The 20,807-nt window shown below is 33.6% G+C and overlaps 1 protein-coding gene across 11 annotated transcripts in view; it reads right to left on the minus strand.

The window, feature by feature from the left end:
• DGKH (diacylglycerol kinase eta) overlaps positions 1-20,807 on the minus strand; it is a 239,208-nt gene that overhangs the window by 37,061 nt on the left and 181,340 nt on the right. For all 11 annotated transcript variants that reach the window (XM_001363032.4, XM_016425028.2, XM_056807290.1 and 8 more), the window contains 8 exons: positions 17,091-17,176; positions 11,758-11,857; positions 8,936-9,209; positions 7,734-7,850; positions 4,964-5,095; positions 3,196-3,313; positions 2,603-2,713; positions 2,351-2,447 (listed from right to left, as the gene is read on the minus strand). In XM_001363032.4, the coding sequence (XP_001363069.2) occupies positions 2,351-2,447; positions 2,603-2,713; positions 3,196-3,313; positions 4,964-5,095; positions 7,734-7,850; positions 8,936-9,209; positions 11,758-11,857; positions 17,091-17,176 (1,035 nt within the window). The remainder of the gene's footprint in view (positions 1-2,350; positions 2,448-2,602; positions 2,714-3,195; positions 3,314-4,963; positions 5,096-7,733; positions 7,851-8,935; positions 9,210-11,757; positions 11,858-17,090; positions 17,177-20,807) is intronic.

Genomic DNA, 20,807 nt, shown 5'->3' on the forward strand with positions numbered 1-20,807 from the left:
AAAATAAACCAAATAATGCCCCTAGGCAACCCATATCTCTCCTGGTTATTGGTAGCGATGGATGGTCCTTAAACTAATCTGTTATCTCAGACAAATGGATGCAAAACAAACCCGTGGTACTTATTATGGACCATCATTCTAGGCTTGTGCTCTAGCTGTACTGAACTTGTAACATTTCAGGACTTCAGAGAGTTGTGACTTGGTTTCCTTGAGTATAACTTCTGGGGGGGCAGACTGCACTCAGCACCCTGTGGCCAACTTGTTTAATGAGTGTCTTAAGAACTACACTAGGCTAGACTTCAGAAAACAGGCATAGATGTTGTCATAGGACTCTGCAGCCCTGCCACAACTTATGATACATTAGCACAGCCTTCCAGAATACAGTGTTGCCTCCTTGCTACAATGAGGCATTGGGATAACACTACAGTAGAAAGTGAAATTGTAAATTATCATGAAATTATTAGACAATTAAATCCCCCTAAAAAACAGCAACAAGAAAAACAGAAGTGTTGGAAACCTAACAAAAAGGGTTGTTGTTTTTTTTATTCTGATAAAATTTAGAAAATGATTTACAAAGGTCCTATGTTGTTTCTTCTCTAAAACACTAAACTAGTGGTGTCATTTGTTTTCTTCTTTTTGGTGGGGGAGGTTGTATTCCCTTGACTTACTATGGAAATATATGTTTTATTGGTTTGAGTGGCCTTCCACCAATGCCAATCACAACCCTTCCACACTTAATGAATTTCAGAGGTCTTCATGAATTACAGAGTCTTTTAGAACTTAGCAAGGCTGGTCCTTGGACACCAGTTTGGTAGAGATCATTTGAATTCTAATGGCATCATCTTAAAAAACCCAGGGTCACCCTCATACCATGAAGTATGAGAAGGAATTTAACAGAGAGTTTTACACCTAAATGAATTTACACCTAAATGAATTTTTAAAAATCCATCACATCTGTGCAGAAAGCACTATATTTAATAAATAAAAGATAGATACAACCAAAGTGACATGACTTCCCCTCCTCACTGACCTCCCTCTTTCCCATTGGGGATTGCTTTCACTACATCAAGTTCAAAGTTCCCTAAATACTTAGATATATGACTAGAATGGCAAAGCATTTTACCTCAGTCCCCACTGACCCAAAATCTAGAGAGGTGCCACGAAAGCTCTAAGTAATCCTTAAATCACAGAGTCATGTTAAGTACACCATGAGACCATGGGGAAGTAGCTCAATGGTCAGGAGCAGAGTTCAGGTTGGGCAACTCATACCAGGTCATGTTGGATAGTCTTGTACCATTTTGAGCATAGTATGTTAGCAGCAAGAAGTTGTAATACTTATACCAAGTGCTTCACTTTTCCTATTGGGCTAGCAGACCTTGATTGTTCTTTCCACCTTTTAAAATCCTACAATCCTATAAATTATTTCTATTACACTAGTAGGACTGCATTCCTTACCATACTAACAAAAAAAAAAACCCCACCAAACCTACTACTCTTTTATACTAATATAGGATTTTATGCTTCTTTTATTTTTATATTGTTTTTCACCTTTGCATTATATTACAGGTATTTGAATATATATCCTTTTTATATAATGGGAGGAATCATGTCCTATTCTTTATATTCCTCCAGAATACTTAATACATTATTCTATACCTAATAGGTAGTCAGTAAATATTTATTGGATAAGAGTTTTCTGTACTGAATTTGAAACCTAAATTTTAATAATTCAATAAATTTTGCATTAAAATATTATAATTAAATCAACTGTATGCAATGAATATTGTTGTCTTTTTCCCTCCCAAACTTTCATTCATTCTGGATATATCTTTCCCCCAAATTATTCATATTATCCTCAAGATTAGAGTTAAGAAAAAATATTGAGAGGAAATAATATGTAAGAGAGTAGATTGGTCAAATATATGTTATGTTTGTAAAGGAAAAATGATTATAGTATTCAGAAATGAAAGTAGTATCAATATCCCTATAATTTTATTCAGCAAGACAATACACTTTACATTTTGCACAAATACATTGTTTAAAAGATAATGTATTGAAAGAGTAAATACAAAACCCATTTTCTACAAGACATAATCATCTTTCTTTTGAATTAGAATAAGTAGTTGTCATTATTCCTGAAGTCTAATAGTAAAGAAGTATGCTCCTTTAATATTTCTAGATGATGTTACAGGGATTTGATAAGCCTAATTTAAAAATTATTTCATTACCACAATCCAAGTAAGGTTTGGCTGGCAGGTTTTTAAATATAAGGTAGCACAAATGCATTGTCAAATAAACATCATAAATGGCATTTTAGTAAATTAAAATAAAATTATCTAAATAATCTTACCTCAAGCTGAACTCTTTGTTCTAAATTCTTATAGGTCCTTTGTAATAACTCTTTGGTTCCAAGGACTCCATACCACATCATGTTTTTCGTTCGGCTCCTAAAAATAAAATTATTAAATGTACTAAAATAAGCAATTTCAGTAAAATATTAATTATTTCTCCTCCAAATGAAAATCATTTTGTTGTAACAAATATCAATAAACAGTCATGAGTTTAAGTAAAATAGTTACAATAGCCTGCAAAATTTAATTACCTGCATTTTTCAGGATGTTCCTCTCGCTTATTGTTAAATTCTAACGAAATTTTTGCATCTAATCCGATTCCAAAGTAGTTGTTCATTACACATTTTTCTGAATATCCTTCTCTAGATTAAGAATAAAAATAAGACATAACATCAGGGACATGAAAAACAAGAGCAATCATTGCACACAAATGTAGCATTTAGAATCCCCTTTATTGAATCTGACTATTCTCTCAGGGAAAAATGAACAAAGTTGAGATTTCATATAAAAATGAGTCAGAATCACTCTTCATCTTTGAGCATAGACTGTAACATTTTTCAAAGACCAATGTGCTATGAATGATACAAATAAATATAAGACATGATCTGTTGAAAACCTAATCTCATTAGTGAAAACAATAGATATGAGACAGGTATCTAGCTATATATTTAGACATGTCACACGTGTATAACAAACATATGTGTATATGTACATACATACATGTATATACTTTTGTTGTCCTTTCAAAATTGTTATAGAGTGGGGAGGAGAGGAGAGAGGAAGAAAGGGGAGGGAAGGGAAAATCTGAAATAAAATATTCATAAAAACAAATGTATTTTCTTACAGTGATTCTGGATCTGGGTCAATAAATGGTGTAGCACCAAAGGGATCGATATTTGCTAGCAACATTTTGCTGATAATAGAACTCCCAGCAATTGAAGCGGCTAATCCTGCTCTTAAACCTGATGAGACAGGACAAATAATACAGAATCACAAATCACAACTCAGAGGAGAAAACATTTAGCAGCTAGAATTCAGTCCTCCTATCTGGCCTCTTCCATCATTAAAACCCTCTCACTACCAAATGTAAGGAAGTCAGTAGATCTGATCTCAATTTACAAAATAAAAAGGAAAGGTTCTGGTAGATGCTATTTCTTATCTGACACTCTAAGAGCTATATTTTTCCAAGAAAAATTTAAGCAGAAAATTGTATATGTACACTCAAGCAGGGCTCTCTCTAGAAATATAATCTTATTGGTTTTCTATCTTAAGTAAATCATTTTCATAATCTACAAACAATAAAACTCCAAGTTCAATATGTTAAAGGGGTATGTGGAGCAGGAAACTACACATAGTAATATGCAATGAAAGAACAAAACATTAAAAATAGTTATTAATTTTGGAATAAAGGAATTATCAAGGAATACAGAAGTTAAATGTAAACCATAATTAAAGGACTTGACTTTTTTTGTTTTTAAAGAAATCAAAATTTTAATTGCTTTGAAAAGTTTTCAAAATGCAAATAAAAAGGCAAATCAAAGGTAATTCAATGAGCCCTACACTACAACCCTGACACTGGGAATAGAAGTAAAACCTGAGAAAGTAAAACAAAAAAGCTTAGGTAAATAAAAAAACAAAGGAATACAGCCTCAAAACAAGGAACGAGGGAGGAATAATGAAGAGAAGAAAAAAAAAGTATTGCTGGGACATTAGTAAAACACTATTAGTTTAACTATTCTCTTCTCCATCATTTTAACTAGCAACATCCCAGAATTCTTTTCTTCAAGAAAAAAATATTATTTGAATTATCAATAATGAAAGCTAACCTACTATAAGGAAATTAAGTTAACTTTATTCTGCCACCAAATAGTTTAAAAGTTTTAGAAATATGATAGTTTGTTTTAAAAAAGCAAATGTTTAGAAATTTTTATATGGAACTAGAAAAAAAACCAAAATATTTAACAAAAAGGGAAAAAAAGGAATCCTATAGGTTGTTACTTCAATTTCATATTGGTTCAAACTTTCAATAATAGATTTTATTTTTCAGAATTCCACAAGAGGATCAACTTTCTATCTAGCATAACCATAGCAAGCCTACAGTGTAATTTCTTAATAGATCTAAGCAGACTCCCACTCCAATTCAAATGGACTCTAATAGGAAGTTTGTTTGAAAACCCCATTCCCAGACTGGTACAACCTACAAAGGACTTGAGGAAAAATCCAGAAATCTATAACTATAGTGGACAAGTCAATGGAGATCCATGGGATCACCCAAATTAACTTTATCTTGCCCCAACTAGACTCTCTCTAGATCATTTTAGTCATGGTCCAAATGGAGCTCAGACTAATCTCAGATTCCTCATGCTTGTTCCAGTTCTATACTATTCTTTTCAGATAGGGATCCAGTAGGAAAGTAATATTTAGTGACCTAAAAATGCCCACTATGGTGCTACCTGGGAAGCAATAATGTCCAGCCTGGAAAATGTCCTCAAGAAGTCTCTTATAAGAACTTAAGTTCCAACATTAAAAACACAATTTCTTGATTCACAAAAACAATCACATATATTTATGTGGGTTCTTATTGAGTTGATGAGTTTCAGAGTTGTCTATACCTGGACAGATTATTCTGGCATTAAGCACAGGAAGATTTTCTTTGTTGGATGTCAATATTGGACCAGAAATTGAAGTAGATGTAGAACAGCTTTGGCTGAGACATGTTTCTGGGGCCCGAGTTGCCGTTTTAACTGTTGGCAAAAAAAAAAAAATCTAGATCAGAAAAAGAATAATACACTCACAATCATATACACATGCCCATAAATCCACAAAAAAGGAAAACAGGATTAAAGGAAATCAGGATTATTCTCTCTATTCCTTTTTGATTTACTTTTATTAAAAACAAGTATGTGCAGAAGTTCTTTTAGAAGTAATTTATGTTTTCAGTTTTATTGAATACTGTCCTATTTCAGGGAAATGTTGATGTTTAATAACCAGCTCTTTGAAAAAACACAGTTTTAAGTTAAATCTCTTTAATTAACTTTTTCCCATCCCTTTCTTAATTCTAGACAATAAATAAAACAATAAATTAAAAAAAAACAAGCAAGGGTCAGTTAGGTAGTATAGCGATTAGAGTATTGGGCTTGATTTCCTATCTCTGTGACCCTGGATAAGTCATCACCAATTGCTTACCCCTTACTACACTTCTGTCTTGAAACTGAAACTTACTATTGATTCTAAGACAGATGGAAAGAGTTTGTTTAAAAAAAATAACAACTAGTATATGAAGAAGTCTGAATTCATCTGATGCAAAGTTTTTGTTTCTGGTTTCAATCAGGATCATAAGATTTCAAGAAAAAATGGGCCTCTGAAAAAATCTAGTTCAATTGAAAAATGAAGAAATTGAGGCCCAGATTAGAGAGGGATTTTCTGAAGATGACACAGCTAAATAGTAGATCTGAATTTGGACACAGGTCTTCTGATTCCAAATCCAAAATTCTTTTGACTACATCACACTGTGATAGAGTAAGATGGTGATATAGACAGGTAGATAAAATAGAGAATGGTGATATAGGTGAGAAAGGGGATAGAGAAAATTGGGTAAGAAAAAAGGTGAAGGAATATATGCATTTATGCATATGGGTATGGGCAATAAAGATTTTTATATAAACAGAATTTTTTATGTCTGATGATTTTTTTTAAACAATAGATTGTTTCAAGTGGGTGACTATTTTAGTAAACTTACTATTTTTTTTGAGAAAGTTGTAATAATGCTTTTTACTTAATAGGCATTTAATTTGTTGTTCCATTGTTTTAGTCCTACTTGATTCTTTATGACCGACCCCATTTGGGGTTTTCTTGGCAAAGTTGCTAGAGTGGTGTGCCATTTATTTCTCCATTCCACTTAATAGATATATTAATTTTGGATAGCATACCTCAAGAAACACTATTTCTTTATACTAATACACTAATTTTCTTCTACAGAGCTTTGGAGAAAAAAGCAATATTTTTCTTTCAAATCAAATGCAATCCACTAACACCTATAGCTCTCATGTGATATTAGTACAAATCAATTGATTGCTACCACAGTTCTACCATATACTATATGTATTCATAATATGGGAACATCAATAGACAATAATATTTGTTATCTGAGCTTATCTTTTTAAAAAGGAATTGTCGAACTTTTTAGATTAGGATAATTTGATTGTCAAATAATGTCTTCAAAAGACCAAACAGGAAGCACAGTAGATAATGCTGATCCTGGCGTCAGGAAGACTCATCTTCCTGAGTGAAAATTCAGCCTCAGACATTTAATAGCTGTGTCACCCTGGACAGGGCACGTAACCCTATTTGCCTCAGTTCTTCCTCTGTAAAAGAAGCTAGAGAAGGAAAGGGCAAGCCAAGTGTGGATCTTTGCCAATAAAACCTCAAAAGGGGTCTTGAAGGGTTAGATATGGCTGAAATGGCTGAAAACAAAAAAATCTCTTTCAAGTTAGTTAACTTGAAAAAAAACCCTGGCAGATGATTTTTAAAACAACCTCCAAATTGAATTATCTTTCACTTTTCATGATGCGAAAACAGATTGCTAATCTTATAATTTGATTTTCTTTGTGTTTTGGGACAGACCAGGTGCACTGAAAGAAAGCAGAGGGACAGCTGCTCTTTAGTCTGACAGATGGGACTCCTGGGGCTAAGCTGCCATAAAAATAACTTTTTGATGTTCATGCTCTGATAAAAACCAACAGTCTTAATGACAAAAAACTGATGTGGCATTGCGAGTAATTTAATTCCTATCTCGTGTTTTCTTCTGAAACAGAACATCCTACTGACAGCATTTATATGTAATATGCTTCATGTATTTGAGACCACATATAACTCATGATATAGCTTAACAATATTAAAATGGGCTTGGGCCTAAAGGCAGTGAATACTTAATAGGGAAGCATTACCATGTCAGCATTAACTAAGGATTGTTTTGGATACAGAATGATTACCTTCCAGAAAATAAGTATATCTAAAATCTAAAAAGAAAAGATATTTAACTCAGTTTCTTTATTCATTGAAAACAAGCACATTTTTGTAAGTGAACAAAAACCTCAAAACACCAGACCTTCACTAATTTCTAACATAAGAAAATATGAAAAAAGTTGCTGAAGTTATTAGCTCAATAAATATTTATTATGTACCTAACCATGTGCCAGGCACTATGCTAAGTGCTGGGGATAAAAAAGAGGCAAAACACAGTATGTGCCCTCAAGGAACTTACAACCTAATAAAAAACAATATATAAACATATTGATCATCAGATATTAGCTTTGAGGCATCTATGGGAAAACAAAAGCAGAATGGCTAATTTCCACCATAATTTTACTATTAGACTCTCACCAGATGTATACTCCTTTCCATCATCATCTTTAGAATATTCTGTTTCTTTACTGTCATCTAGGGGAGATGACATCAGGTTACCCTCTTCATCAATGTGAACATTCTGTTCATCCACAACTAGAGGTAATAAGAATAAGATAAACTTAATATATCCATAAGACAAAAATAATTGTAAAAATTTGAATAAAAACAGTCTGCCTTTTCTTCTCAGGAACTTTAAAAGAAAGGAAACACTAATACAAATAATGGCAGATGATTCAACGCTAATAACAGAATGGATTTTGGATACTAAAATTACTCCATTTCATCACTACTTCAGAGGCAGGGTAGTATAATGGAAAGAAAGAGATAGACTAGGAGGTGGTAAGACCTGGGGTAAAGACCAATCTCAACAACTGTCCTTTTTTTAGTTTTAGTTTTTGTTTTAACTTTTTGTTTTTGTTTTAACTTTTTAAGTTTCTTAGAAAACTTTCTAAGATCACAAATTGCAGAATCAGTATAGTTCTGCATAGATTTTTTTTCATTGAGTTCCTTATAATAATTAACTTACAGGTCTGATATTTTTTCTTTTGAAAATAAGCACACCATGAATGTATCTGAGATTCTAAGAAAAACATACTTATCCCAAACTTTATATTCATTTGTGAATATTAAATTTATAGGGGAAAATGCCTATGTCCTATCAAATTACATTAGCACATGAGTTGTAAAAAAATCTGTTCAAAATTTTTAACTTTAAAGTATTATGCAAACTTAAGACACTAATACTGAAATTTATTAACCTTTTCTACTATGTTACTGATAGGGTACATCTTTGTTCATTAAGATTTCAAAAATTACCAATAAAACCAACCTTAATTTTAAAAGTACACAATCAAGAGTAGTAGCTTCATTTTAAAATAAACATCAGTAACAAACACCAAGTAAAATCATTATCTGACTGAGTACAACATTTCAAAGAGTTACTTTTAAAGCCTGCATTGTAGGTGCTCAGCATAGTATTAATAAGATTCCATTTACTAAGGGATTAAAAAAAAACCTATGGAGGACAAATTTTATTTTAATGGATCCATTTTTCATTGAGCTCATAAAATCAAGTTGTTGAAAGGGTTTAAGGCAACTCAAAAGATGAAGATTATGATGCTACATCCTAGATGGGTGTAGAAGGGATGCTTCAGGACCTTGACTTTGCTCACATGTACCTTTTTCAGCTTGTTCGATGATCTGCCTTACTGCTTTCTTTAAACTGTTTGCACGCAACATTAACTCCCTTGGCTTCAAGGTTTTCTGGGATGTGATCTTTGGAGCATCCTCCATGAGGCGTGCCTTGTTTTCAGATAAGGACTCATCACTTGAAAAATTTATAGGCTCTTCATCAGAACTGGGAAGGCCATGATGTTTGTATACTGGGACTGTCTGGGCTTCTGCATGTAAAGTCTGCAGTAGTTGGTCAAGTTTCTCATTTAGTATTTCACACTGAAAAAAATAGAGTAAGAAGGATATACATTTAAAGAAGATAAGTAAGTGGAGAGTGGTGGAGTGGGGCCAGGAAATCTCAAGACAAATAGACTTGAGAGCTGAGAGGTTAAGGAATTTAAACACAGGAGAGAACCTCTAGTGTCTGTATACATGGCTTTAATGATCAGTTCTGTGTATGTGTTGGATCAGAAGGTAACTCATTTTTTATAATCTTGTGGGGTTGGGGATGGAGCTACCATTTCTGTAATTTAATGATGGAGTTCTGTGTAAGGAAATTTACTATATCAATGCTAATATTTCCTAGGACACTAAGACTTTGCCTCAGGCTCTTACTTACTATGCAACTTTAGTAGGAAAATCACTTAATTTCTCCCAGCCTCAGTTACCTCATCTACAAAATGGAAGTGCAATAGCATTTCCCTGATAGGGTGACTTTGAGGATTAATTGAATTAACAACATATAAAGAGCTTTGCAAATCTTAATGCATTATGTAAATGCTATTATTATTACTGTTATTTTTATATTGTTATAAAATGTATCTATAACCAACATATATCAGACACAAGACTCGAATCTTAAGAATTCTTGACTCAAAGTCCACTCATTATGTAGGGAAAAGATAATCAAGACCAATGTGCTCTATTATACAGGCATATAAAATAAGTTTAATTTAATAGTTTAACCTGGAAGTTTTTATAATTGTACTTATGGAATCTAGCATATATGTTTATAAAATAGAAAAGAATGATTGATGCTGTAACTTTTTAAATTTTCAAGACACCATCTAAAAGTATTACAAGATTAAAATGTTCAGAACTTTTTGTACAAATATCTTTCCTTAAAGACCAATTTCTGAAAAACAATATAGTAAATATATTTCCATCCTAACTTTTAAAAATGGAAATATAATTTAGTATATAATTCATGAACTACGTACTCAAACCAATGGCACCATTTTGACAATTGTAAGCTGTAGCTCTTTATAGAAAAGTAAACTAGCTGGACATTGAAAATTCCTTCTATAAAGAAGTTTGCCTTTGCTGTCTACATTGCTGAATAATGTCTCAAAAGTGGGAACAAAAACACCTATAACATCTATTTCATGACATTGCGAGGAACAGATGAGATCATGTAAAAAGGTGTTGACTGTTATTCTTATTGTTGGGAAGCCAAGGGTAATAGTGGTGTAAGGAGCAGGGTATTCATCTACTTTTTTTCCTCCAACAACATCTTGATGAAACAGCAGTAAATCTTTTTCAAACATCAGTTGCTGATTTACTAAGAAAGGCAACTAGATTTAAACTGTGAGAGGTGTGATAAGGGTCTCAAGGATTTCAGTCATGTCTAATTCTTCATGACTCCATTTGGTGTTTTCTTGTCAAAGATATTGGAGTGGTTTACTATTTCCTTATCCAGCTCATTTTACAGAGCTGAGGTAAACAGCATTAAGTGATTTGCATCACACAGCTAGTAAGTGACTGAAGCTAGCTTTGAACTCAGGTATTCCTGACTTCAGGTCTGGCACTTTCTCCACTGTGCCACCTAGCTACCTCCAACTTCAGCCTGAGCCAAGGGCATAAGAGTCAAGGTGGATGGAAAAAGAAGTCAGTGCAAGAATTTATATAGAAAGGGATAATGAAACAGACAGATTAAAACATGGTGGAAGATATCCTGAAAGGAAATCTCATCGACAAAAATGTACCTGAAAAAAAGAAAACTATTCTTCTCCCTTCCTTATATCCTCACATAGTACCTTTCTGACTGACAGCTATTGTACATTTCCCACTTCTATGATGCAAATCAATTGGAGAATAAAATTAATTCAGTTTACATCAATTTTTAGACAATTTATAAGGAATGTTCACATTTTATATAATTAGGCAACAAGGGTGAATTTAAATGTGTATATATATGAAATAATTAAAAAATCAAAATGTTTTTATTCAGTACCAGACTTTTTTTCCTGATGCATAAAACATTCTGGCAGAGAAATAAATACTTGACAGGTTGTACCATGAAATGTAGTTTAATTTCAAAGGGATTCTTCAGGGCCTGTGATCTCACTGGTATAGGGAAATCCTGATGAGAACATTCTTCAAGTGAAGATCTAAATCTTCTCTCCCACAATAGTTTAAGAGAGGCACCTAAGTCATGGAGAAGCTAATTCAATTGTTAAGAATCACACAACAGGCTGGTATCAGAGGTAAGACCTATCCTAGGACTTCTTGGTTCTGTGACTAGCTCTCTATCCAATAAGCAATGCTGCCTTACAATTAGCCACCAAAAACTTTTGATAAGAGGTACCCTGATATAGTAGATAGAGAAGGGGCCTTGGAGTCAGAATGATCTAGGTCAAAGTTCTACTTGCACTAGGCAAATCACTTAATCTCTTAGTGCCCCATGGGAGTTTCAGTACAGACATCCATTTACTTGGTGGAAAGATTTTCCTAACCTGCAGATTCCCTACAACAGATAAATAACAGATCCAGACAAAGAAAGAGGAAGGGGAAAGCCCATATTCTTGTGATCTAAACTTGTTCTTACTTTAAGGGCCATGGTATCCGCTACATCACTGTTTTCCTCTGTTCTTTCATATGTCTTTCCTACTTTGGCGACGAAGTCCTTTACAGTCTGACACAAAATCCTTTAAGGAAAAAAAGAATGAAGCAGCATTGTTAAACACATATTGAAAGTAAGCAGCACAAAATAGAGATAAACTCAAGCAATTTTGTCTGAAAATTTTATAAGTGGAAATAGCACTTTAAAACTGCATTATATATTAGGTGAGTGAAAACTCTTAAAGTCCACAAATATTTAATTATATGATCTCAAGAATATATTCTGATGCCCCTCTTAAATAGAGTTAACTTTAATTGTCTTGGTTTATAGTATTACTCCCTCTCTCTTAGACATCAGAAAGGTTTCTAAGACTATTTGCAATGGTGGAAAAGTAATATTATTTAGACACATGGAAGAGAAATACTGGGTTTTCCTAAATGTTAAAGCAAAAATTCTCCCTACCCATGTCTCTTACTACTTCCCTTCCACTTTTTTTTGGTCTCAGAATTAAAGAGCATTGAACTTAGAATATCACTTGCTACCTATATGACCTTGACCAAATGATTTTACTTCTTAACTGTAAAAATGAAGTGGTTGGACTAGATGATCTTGGAGATCCTTTCTAGTTCTCATTCCAAGAGGCTATACTAAGTTTTCAAGGAGACATCAGATAGTTTAACTCACAGAACTGAAAGAGACATTAGAAATTCAATTGTATCATGGATTGAGAGCTGTAAGGAACCTTAGAGGTCATCTATTCCAACCTCCTCATTTTACAGAGGAAGATACTGATCTCCAAAGAGATTGAAAGACTTTGTCCAACCTTGAAGTCACCTTTTACTCCTCATTCACATTCATCCCATATAGCTGCCTGTTGCCATTTCTATCTTCATATCTCTTTCTCTCCACCAGAATTGCCACCATCCTAGTTCAGGCATTCATCACCTCATTCCTTGATTATTGTAATAGCTTTTGGTTGCTCTTCCTGTCTCAAGCCTCACCCCATCCCAACCCATTCTTCACTTAATTGAAAAAGTTATCATTCTAAAGCACAAATCTAACCATGTCATCCCACAGATTCCTCATTGCCTCTGATATTAAATATAAAATATTGCTTGGTATTTAAAGCCCTTCATAATCTGTCCCCTTTCTACCTCTCCAGTCTTTTCACATTTTACACCTTTATGCATTTTCATTGGCTGACCCTCCTTCTTAGATTGCTTCCTCTCTTCATCTCAATTTACTGGTTTCTTTCAAGATTGAACTCAAACTGTATTTTCTACTGAACTATTTATTGCTAATACCTTCTCCATTAAAATCATCTTACATTTTCTTATATACTCTCTCTCTCTTCCTCTCTCTGTGTGACATAGTAAACATTGATGATTACTTCTTAGAATAGCCAGGATTTAATCCCAGATTCTTTGGATTCCAAATCCAAATTTCCATACAAGCACATTGCCTCTCCAATTCTCAATGGGTGTAGGGTGTGCCAGAAGTCTTGGTGCAGCATTAAGCTTTAATAACTTAAAACCACAACTAAGATTTCTGAGATGACCCCCATGTGTGGATGTTTTCTTTCCTTTTCTTTCTTACTTTTTTAATTAATGAGTAAGATACAAAGACATTTTCTTTCAGGATATATAACTACTACTACTATTACTACGGTTACTACTTCTAGGTAGCATTTGTATAGTGTATTAAAGTTTACAAACCACTTTACATATTTTAATTCATTATAATCTCAGTAGAAGAAGGAAAAATAGGTACTATTATTAGTCTCATTTTATAATTGAGTGAACTGAGGCTGACAAAATGATTTGTCCCAGATCATATAGCTAGTAAGTTTCATAGAGAAAATTTAAACTTGGGTCTTCTGATTCCAGGTCTAGCCCTCTAAATATCGTCCAAAGCTACCTCTAAGTCAATGGTGTCAACATCAAATAGAAACATGGGCCACTAAATGGAACATAAATGGAAACACCAAACGGAGCATAAAGATCTCTACATGACCCCTATTGACTTAGAAAACCACATGTTTATATATTTTTTATTAATGAATTACTTTTGTTAAATTTAATTAACTTTGTTAAATGTTTTTTGATCTGGTTTGAGCCACATGTGGGCTGTGTGCTTAACATCTCTGTTCTAAGCAATCAAAAAGATGAAGTTCTCCAAAAGATATGGTGGCGAATGATTTTGCCTATATAGGGCTACTACAGCTACAGAGAGGTCTTGCCTCCAGCAGAAAAAATGATGGGCTCTTGTCACACTGTGAATGTCTCACCTGGGTCCACAACTGGTTTACACCTCTACTCTTGGCAACAGAGTGAGGGTCGATCAGTCACCTAAAAGAGCCTGGCCTTACATCAGGTTGACAGCAAAAGCTATAAGGAGCACACACAGGTTGTGATTGCCTTGGAGATAGGAAGGGAACTAGCACCTCTAAAAGTAACTACTTACATTTGTGTGTTAACTCATGGAACAATCTCTGGTACTCAAAGTGTCCCAAAAAGTCACTACATTTACTTTCACTGTCCTATTCAAATATGGTCACGTGATCCCAGAAAGAGCAGATCTCCCCCTCTATGTAACCTTTTCTTATTATATTTATTTATATACAACTGCAGCCACTTCTTGCTTTCAGTTAACCATTTAAAATTCATCTTTATATTCCATTCAGTGTCAAATATAGTGCTTCTATCATTGTAGATATTAAAAACAACCAGATGAATTAGAGTGACAGTAGGAGTTCCTGTGATATAACAAAAACTCTCCTCTATTAGAAGGTCTGAGAAGATCTACATCCTGAACTTTATTCTGACACTAATTAGAAAAGAAAGTCAGATGACCTGTTACTCAGTTTTCCTTTTTTCTCATTTATATAAGGATTACACTAAGAACTTTTAGATTTCTAATTTTTGATGATATAATTTTAAAATAGGTATAAGAGCATTATATTTTCTTAACCTGCTTAACTTGAACATATCATTGAATGTGTGATTTGGCCAGAAAGTCCTCCTTAACATTCCTATTGATGATTTCCTTCATTCTCTCCTCCACTTCTTTTGTAGCCTCTTAATTTCTGTAACTGATACTCTGTGAGGCATCTTGAACTGTGGAAGTTAGGCAGACCAGCTAAAAATGAAAGCATAGATGGCATGGAAGGAGTGGAATATGTTCTGACAAATGAACTAAGACAGTAGCAGGATCTAGGAACAAGATCTGGGAAAAAAGCCAAAGCTAGGGCCAAGAACAGAACCATAAAAACCTACTGTTAATACAAGACTAGAAACAGAGCCAGATGAAAAGCTAGGCAATAAAAGTAAGAATAATTTACAATTACATAATATTTGACAGTTGGTAAAGTGTCTTTTGGAGATGAGATCACTTAATTCTCATAACAACCCTTTACAATAGCGAGAACAACTTCACATTTTTATAAATAAGTAAAATGTAAGATCTGATCACTTGGCTTGTATCAGTGTCACTACAGACTAGCAGAGTAGTCTATAGCAAGCAAATAGCTTAACTAAAGTTGTTAAGTCATACAATAATCTTATTTTTAGACATTTTTTAACTTCTTCCTCCTCCAAGTCTTTTGCAAAGACTTCTAACAATGAGAAAAAATCAAATAATATTTTGGTATTATTTAGAAAAAATAGTCAAAAGATAGTAGAAAAGAATAAATGCTTTTCATAATCCCCAAATTAAATCATTTATTTCTGATGGGCCGGTGGCCAAATAAGAGGGAATCTTTGTTTCTTGAGAATGTCAGTAATTCTGTAAAAATTTTGGTAAAGGGTTTTGGATTAACCTTTTCAGATATTATAATTTAGGTCACAGTCCACTCTTCTGAAGTTTGGGATTATCATTCTTATCACAAGGCTTATTAGGGTTCTTGATGAAGGAGTGAACTTCAGGAAACATATATTTTGCATTAAGCCAAATTCACTACCTTCATTAAATTTAGTTTCCTGGTTTCCTTGTCAATCTTGCCCTGTATACTCCCAAACTGATTAAATTGATCTTCTAGGGATTTTCTGCCCTTCTTCACCTATTCCTTTTTTAACTTTTTCCAAGATTCCTACTGCCAAATATGATTAAAATTTTCACTATAGCAACTTATCTATATTTTTTCTAAATTCCACCCACACTACAGTTACCTTAGTTCAAGCCTCCATTATCTCCTGCTATTATAACAGCCTCCTAATTAGTCCTCCTGCCAGATATCTCTCCTCTTTCAAAACCGTTTTCCACTTCATTGCCAAATTAATACCCCAAACTAAGTCTGATGATGTCACACAACTACTGGAAAATCTGTGGTTTTCCCTCTTACCTCTAAGATAAAATGCAGGCTTTTAAAGTACTTCACAATGTGCCTCCCACCTATCTTTCCAGATAGGAGGAAACCCTCTTCTCCTCCCTCATCCAATATTCCAGAAAAACTGGCCTACTCACTGATCCCCATACGATATATTCATTTGCCATCTTCTTTGCACTGGCTAAACCACACAAATGGAATTCTGCAACCCTATGGTAGGAGACTGGCTGTCACTGGGGAGTCCCCCTACTGCAAAGTGGCCCATGCTCTCTCAGCTGCCAAAGTCCTTGCTAGAGTCTTTGCCTTGGCCTCAACCTTTCCCACCTCCAGGCCCTACATCCAACACACATGGCAGCTGTAAATAAAAAAAGAATTCTGCTTAGGCTTTCCCTGTCTACGAGAAATGACACGCTGATGAGTTGTTCCGGAGTGCTGAGCCTTTACTGCTAAGGCAGTTGGTCATCTTGGGGACTGTGGAGTTCTACCTGTATCTGGTGCTCTCCTGGGTTCTCCAGACCTGGTACTCTGGAGGTAGAGAGGAGTAATTCTTACACTTTCATTGTATTATTTTAAAGAACATCTTTTGAAAAACCACTTTTATAATTGGATTTTATGGACCAGGAGCACTTACTGTATTTTCAATCTTGAACCCTGCTAAGTGTGACCCATTTTAATCTTGGCTTTCAACTGTCCCTTTCCTAGACAAGTCCAATCCTGATTGTCTTCTCTCAGCCCTTCCACCATTCGCCTATGTCTTCCCCCAAAAATATTTTGTATCTACTTTGCACCTGTTTTGCACTTATTTTTCTGAGTGCAAGCTCCTTGAGAGCAGGGGTTATTTGGGTTTTATATTTGTTTTCCTGCTCCCTGGTAAAGGGCTTGGAATATGGTAGGCATTTACTAAATGTCTGCTAAATAAATGAATGAATCAACTCTTTCAAGTCACATTCATCTCCACACACCTTATTCATTACATATAAACTCCCCAACTCACTTAGCAGATGATATGACCACTGAGTGTTGATCAGAATTGAGGATTTTTGCAAGATGTGTAGCAACTGAGTCTTCATAAGATGATATCTGAAATAAAAGGCAAAAACACACTTGTTTTCTTGAATAGTATCTGACACAGAGCCATGATTACATCTACAAAAACAGAAGTGTTTCATAACACATGGAAGGCAGTTGTACCTACATATGTAAACATTGTTCTAGCTGTATAGTTACAGTGCTTTCTTTCTTGTGAATTACTTTTAAAAAGAGTTACTGTAGACCTTCAGAATATCAAAGAGATCAACACAACCTTTAAAAAAAAATTCCAATGATCAGACTTCCTACCTTTGTGACCCTGGGCAAGTCACTTGAGCCCAATTGCCTAGCCTTTACTACTCTTTTGCCGAAGAACTTTTACTAAGGCAGAAGATAAGAGTTTTAAAAGTTTATAAGAGGCACCATTTATAAAGAATGAGATGGAATGTTAGCTTCTCAAGAGAGAGAAATGTTTCATTTTTGTCTTTGAACCTTGCATATCTTGTAAGTAGTAGTAGGTGGTTGCCCAAATACACATGGACTGATTTGATTACCTTTATGAAATTTTTGCAAACTATAAATTTTTAAATGGAGCATGATGCAAACTTAAAGATTTCTTCCTTGATAATCATCATATTTGGAACCTATAAATTTTATTTCTGTAAATAAATATAGAACTATATTAAATCTAAAAATGGCAATCTTTGAAGCATTCTGTCAGCTGCCCCCCTCACAAAACTCTCCAACTTTATAATCCACATATCCTAAATCATCGCCTTTCAATGCTTTTGCTTATATGAGGTTCAGTGCCTGGGATATCTTCTTACTGGCTTTCAAGGAAGTTACATTATCTCCTTCCTAATATAGCTAAAGATGCAACATATTCAGATACATCCAATGTGAGAATTTATTTTACAAGACTATGCATCTATGTATATTGAGGGCTTTATTGGTGGGGGGGGTGGGGGGAATCCTTTAATTTATCAAATGGGAGGGAATAGACAGGACAGAGTAATAAAAGAAAAATAAAACTAAAGAAATAGAGAAGCAAGTATAGAAAAAAAGGGTGGTGGTGGTGATATTTTCAAAGGCTGAGACCAGGTTGTTCCATAGCAAAAAAAATATAAAATAAAATAAAATTGGAAAATATAATAATAGCTAGCAAATCCTTAAGATTTGCAAAGCACTGAATGCATTATCTCATTTGATCCTCATCATAACTCTATGTTGTATTATTGACCCTCATTTTACAGATGAAGAAACTGAGGTTGAGAGAAGTTAAATGAATTGCTCAAGGTGACAGAGCCAAGAAGTGTCTAAGGTGAGATATGGAATCAGTTCTTCCTGACTCCAAGTCCAGTGTTCATAGTTAATTGACTAAAAATGACTAATATTCTGCTAATTCCAAGATTGATTCATATTTCTTTTTATTGATCCATCACAGTTGTACAGGAAAGACTGATTACTGAAGCTTTAAGTAGGTCTGGACAACATCAGTCTTTCAAAATGACTGAACAAAGATTTTTTTTTGGTAATCAGATACAGAATCAATCGATGGGAAACAAAAAATGAAACTATAAGAGGCACCGTTTATAAAGAATCAGGGACAGTTTAATGAATTTATCTATCTTGTACTATAAAAAAAAGAATGAACATAATGGACTATTGTGACCCACCAATCTCTATGGTAATCTATAGACTATTCAGAGAATAATATTAAAATATTTTAACCAATAACAGATTATCAAAAATTATACAAGGCAAGTAGTAAAAGACCTACTCGTAGGCAAGGGCTTCCTCAAACCAAATTGATGGTACAGTGGAGGGTACAGAATTCTGGGCTTGGAATCAGGAAGGCCTGAGTTCAAATCTAGTCTTATTAGCTCTATTACAATGGACTCACTCTTTTTCTGTCTTAGTTTCTACAGCTGTAAAATGAAGATCACAATTACACCCAGGGATGTTGTGAGAAGCAAATGAGATAATATTTGTCAAGTACTTAGCAAAGTGTCTGGCACACAATAAGTACTTAATAAATGTTTATCTTCACTTCCTTTATCAGAGTCCTCCATGGCTACAAAACCAGAGGCCTCTGTTAATTTTCTTTCTTCTTTCTTTTTTATTATATTTACTCCAGATTGGAGATATATATACACAATTTTTAATAATAAATTTCTGACATTTTGGAATTAAGAAAGTGAATGGAATTTTAGAAGTTAGAATGCCCTCTAGAGAAAACTGAATGGGAATAGAAAGAAATATTTCTTTTTCCTGGCAGCATGTTCACAAAAAATGACCATATAATTGGACATTAAAGTCTTACAAACAAATGTAGCAATGCAGAAATATTAAATTCATATTTTTCAAACAATAATGCTATAAAAATTATAAAGCCTTCATCAAAAGACTACAGAAAAAAGATGAAAAAATCAATTGGAAACTAAGTAACCTTATCCTTAAGAATGAGTGGGTTAAAGAACAAATCATAGAAACAGCCAATACTTTCATTAATAAGAATGACAACAAGGAGGCAATATGCCAAAATTTTAGGGATGTCAAAGCAGTACTAAGGGGATATATTATATCTCTAAATGCTTATATCAACAAAATAGAGAGAGAGTAGATAAATAAATTGAGCATACAACTAAAAAAACAAACTAGAAAAGGAAAAAATTGGAAATCCCCAACTAAATATCAAATTAGAAATCCTAAAAATCAAAGAAGAGATTAATAAAATTGAAAGTAAGAAAAATATTGAACAAATTTTAAAAGGGGTTGGTTTTATAAAAAAAACAAAATAGTTAATTTAATCAAAAATAAAGAAGAAAACTAAATTGCTAGTACCAAAAATGAAGAGTGAATTCACAACCAATGGAGAGGAAATTAAATCAATTATTTGAAGATATTTTGTCCAAATATATGCCAATAAAGCTGACAATCTAAAGAAAAGACAAATATTTTTCAAAAATATAAGTTGTCCAGATTAACATAAAATGAAATAGAATATGTAAACATAAAAAAGAAATTGAACAAGCCATGAATATAAGTAAAAATTCCTTGGGCCTAATAGATCCATAAGTGAATTCTACCAAACATTTAAAGAACAATTAATTCCAAAACTATATAAAGTATTTGGGAAAATAGTTGAAGCAATTTGACAAAATTCAAACATGGTGTTGATACCTAAACCAAAAAAGAGCTAAAACAGAGAAGGAAAATGATACGCCAATTCCCCTAATTCAAATTGATACACAAATCTAATATAAAATACTAGTAAGGAGATTACAGCAATATATCACAAATATCATATACTAAAACCAGGAAGATGTTATACCAGGAATGCTGAAATGATTTAATATTAGGAAAACTATCAGCATAATTGACCATATCAATAACAAAACCAAAAGAAACTATATGATTATCTCAATAGATACAGAAAAAGCTTTTGACAAAATACAGTATCCATTCCTTTTAAAAATGCTAGAAAACATTGGAATAAATGGAATATTCTTTAAAGTGATAAATGACATCTATCTAAAATGATCAGCAAGTATCTTTAATGAGGATGTTAGAAGCCTTCCCAATGTAAAAAATAGACTCGAATACAGGACTACAAGCCCCATGAGCCTTTGCTCCACTTCCCCAGAATGCCTTGTAATCTCACCTGGGGCGAGATCGAGAA

This window comes from Monodelphis domestica, chromosome 8, assembly GCF_027887165.1.
Source record: "Monodelphis domestica isolate mMonDom1 chromosome 8, mMonDom1.pri, whole genome shotgun sequence".
Classification (NCBI taxonomy): domain Eukaryota; kingdom Metazoa; phylum Chordata; class Mammalia; order Didelphimorphia; family Didelphidae; genus Monodelphis; species Monodelphis domestica.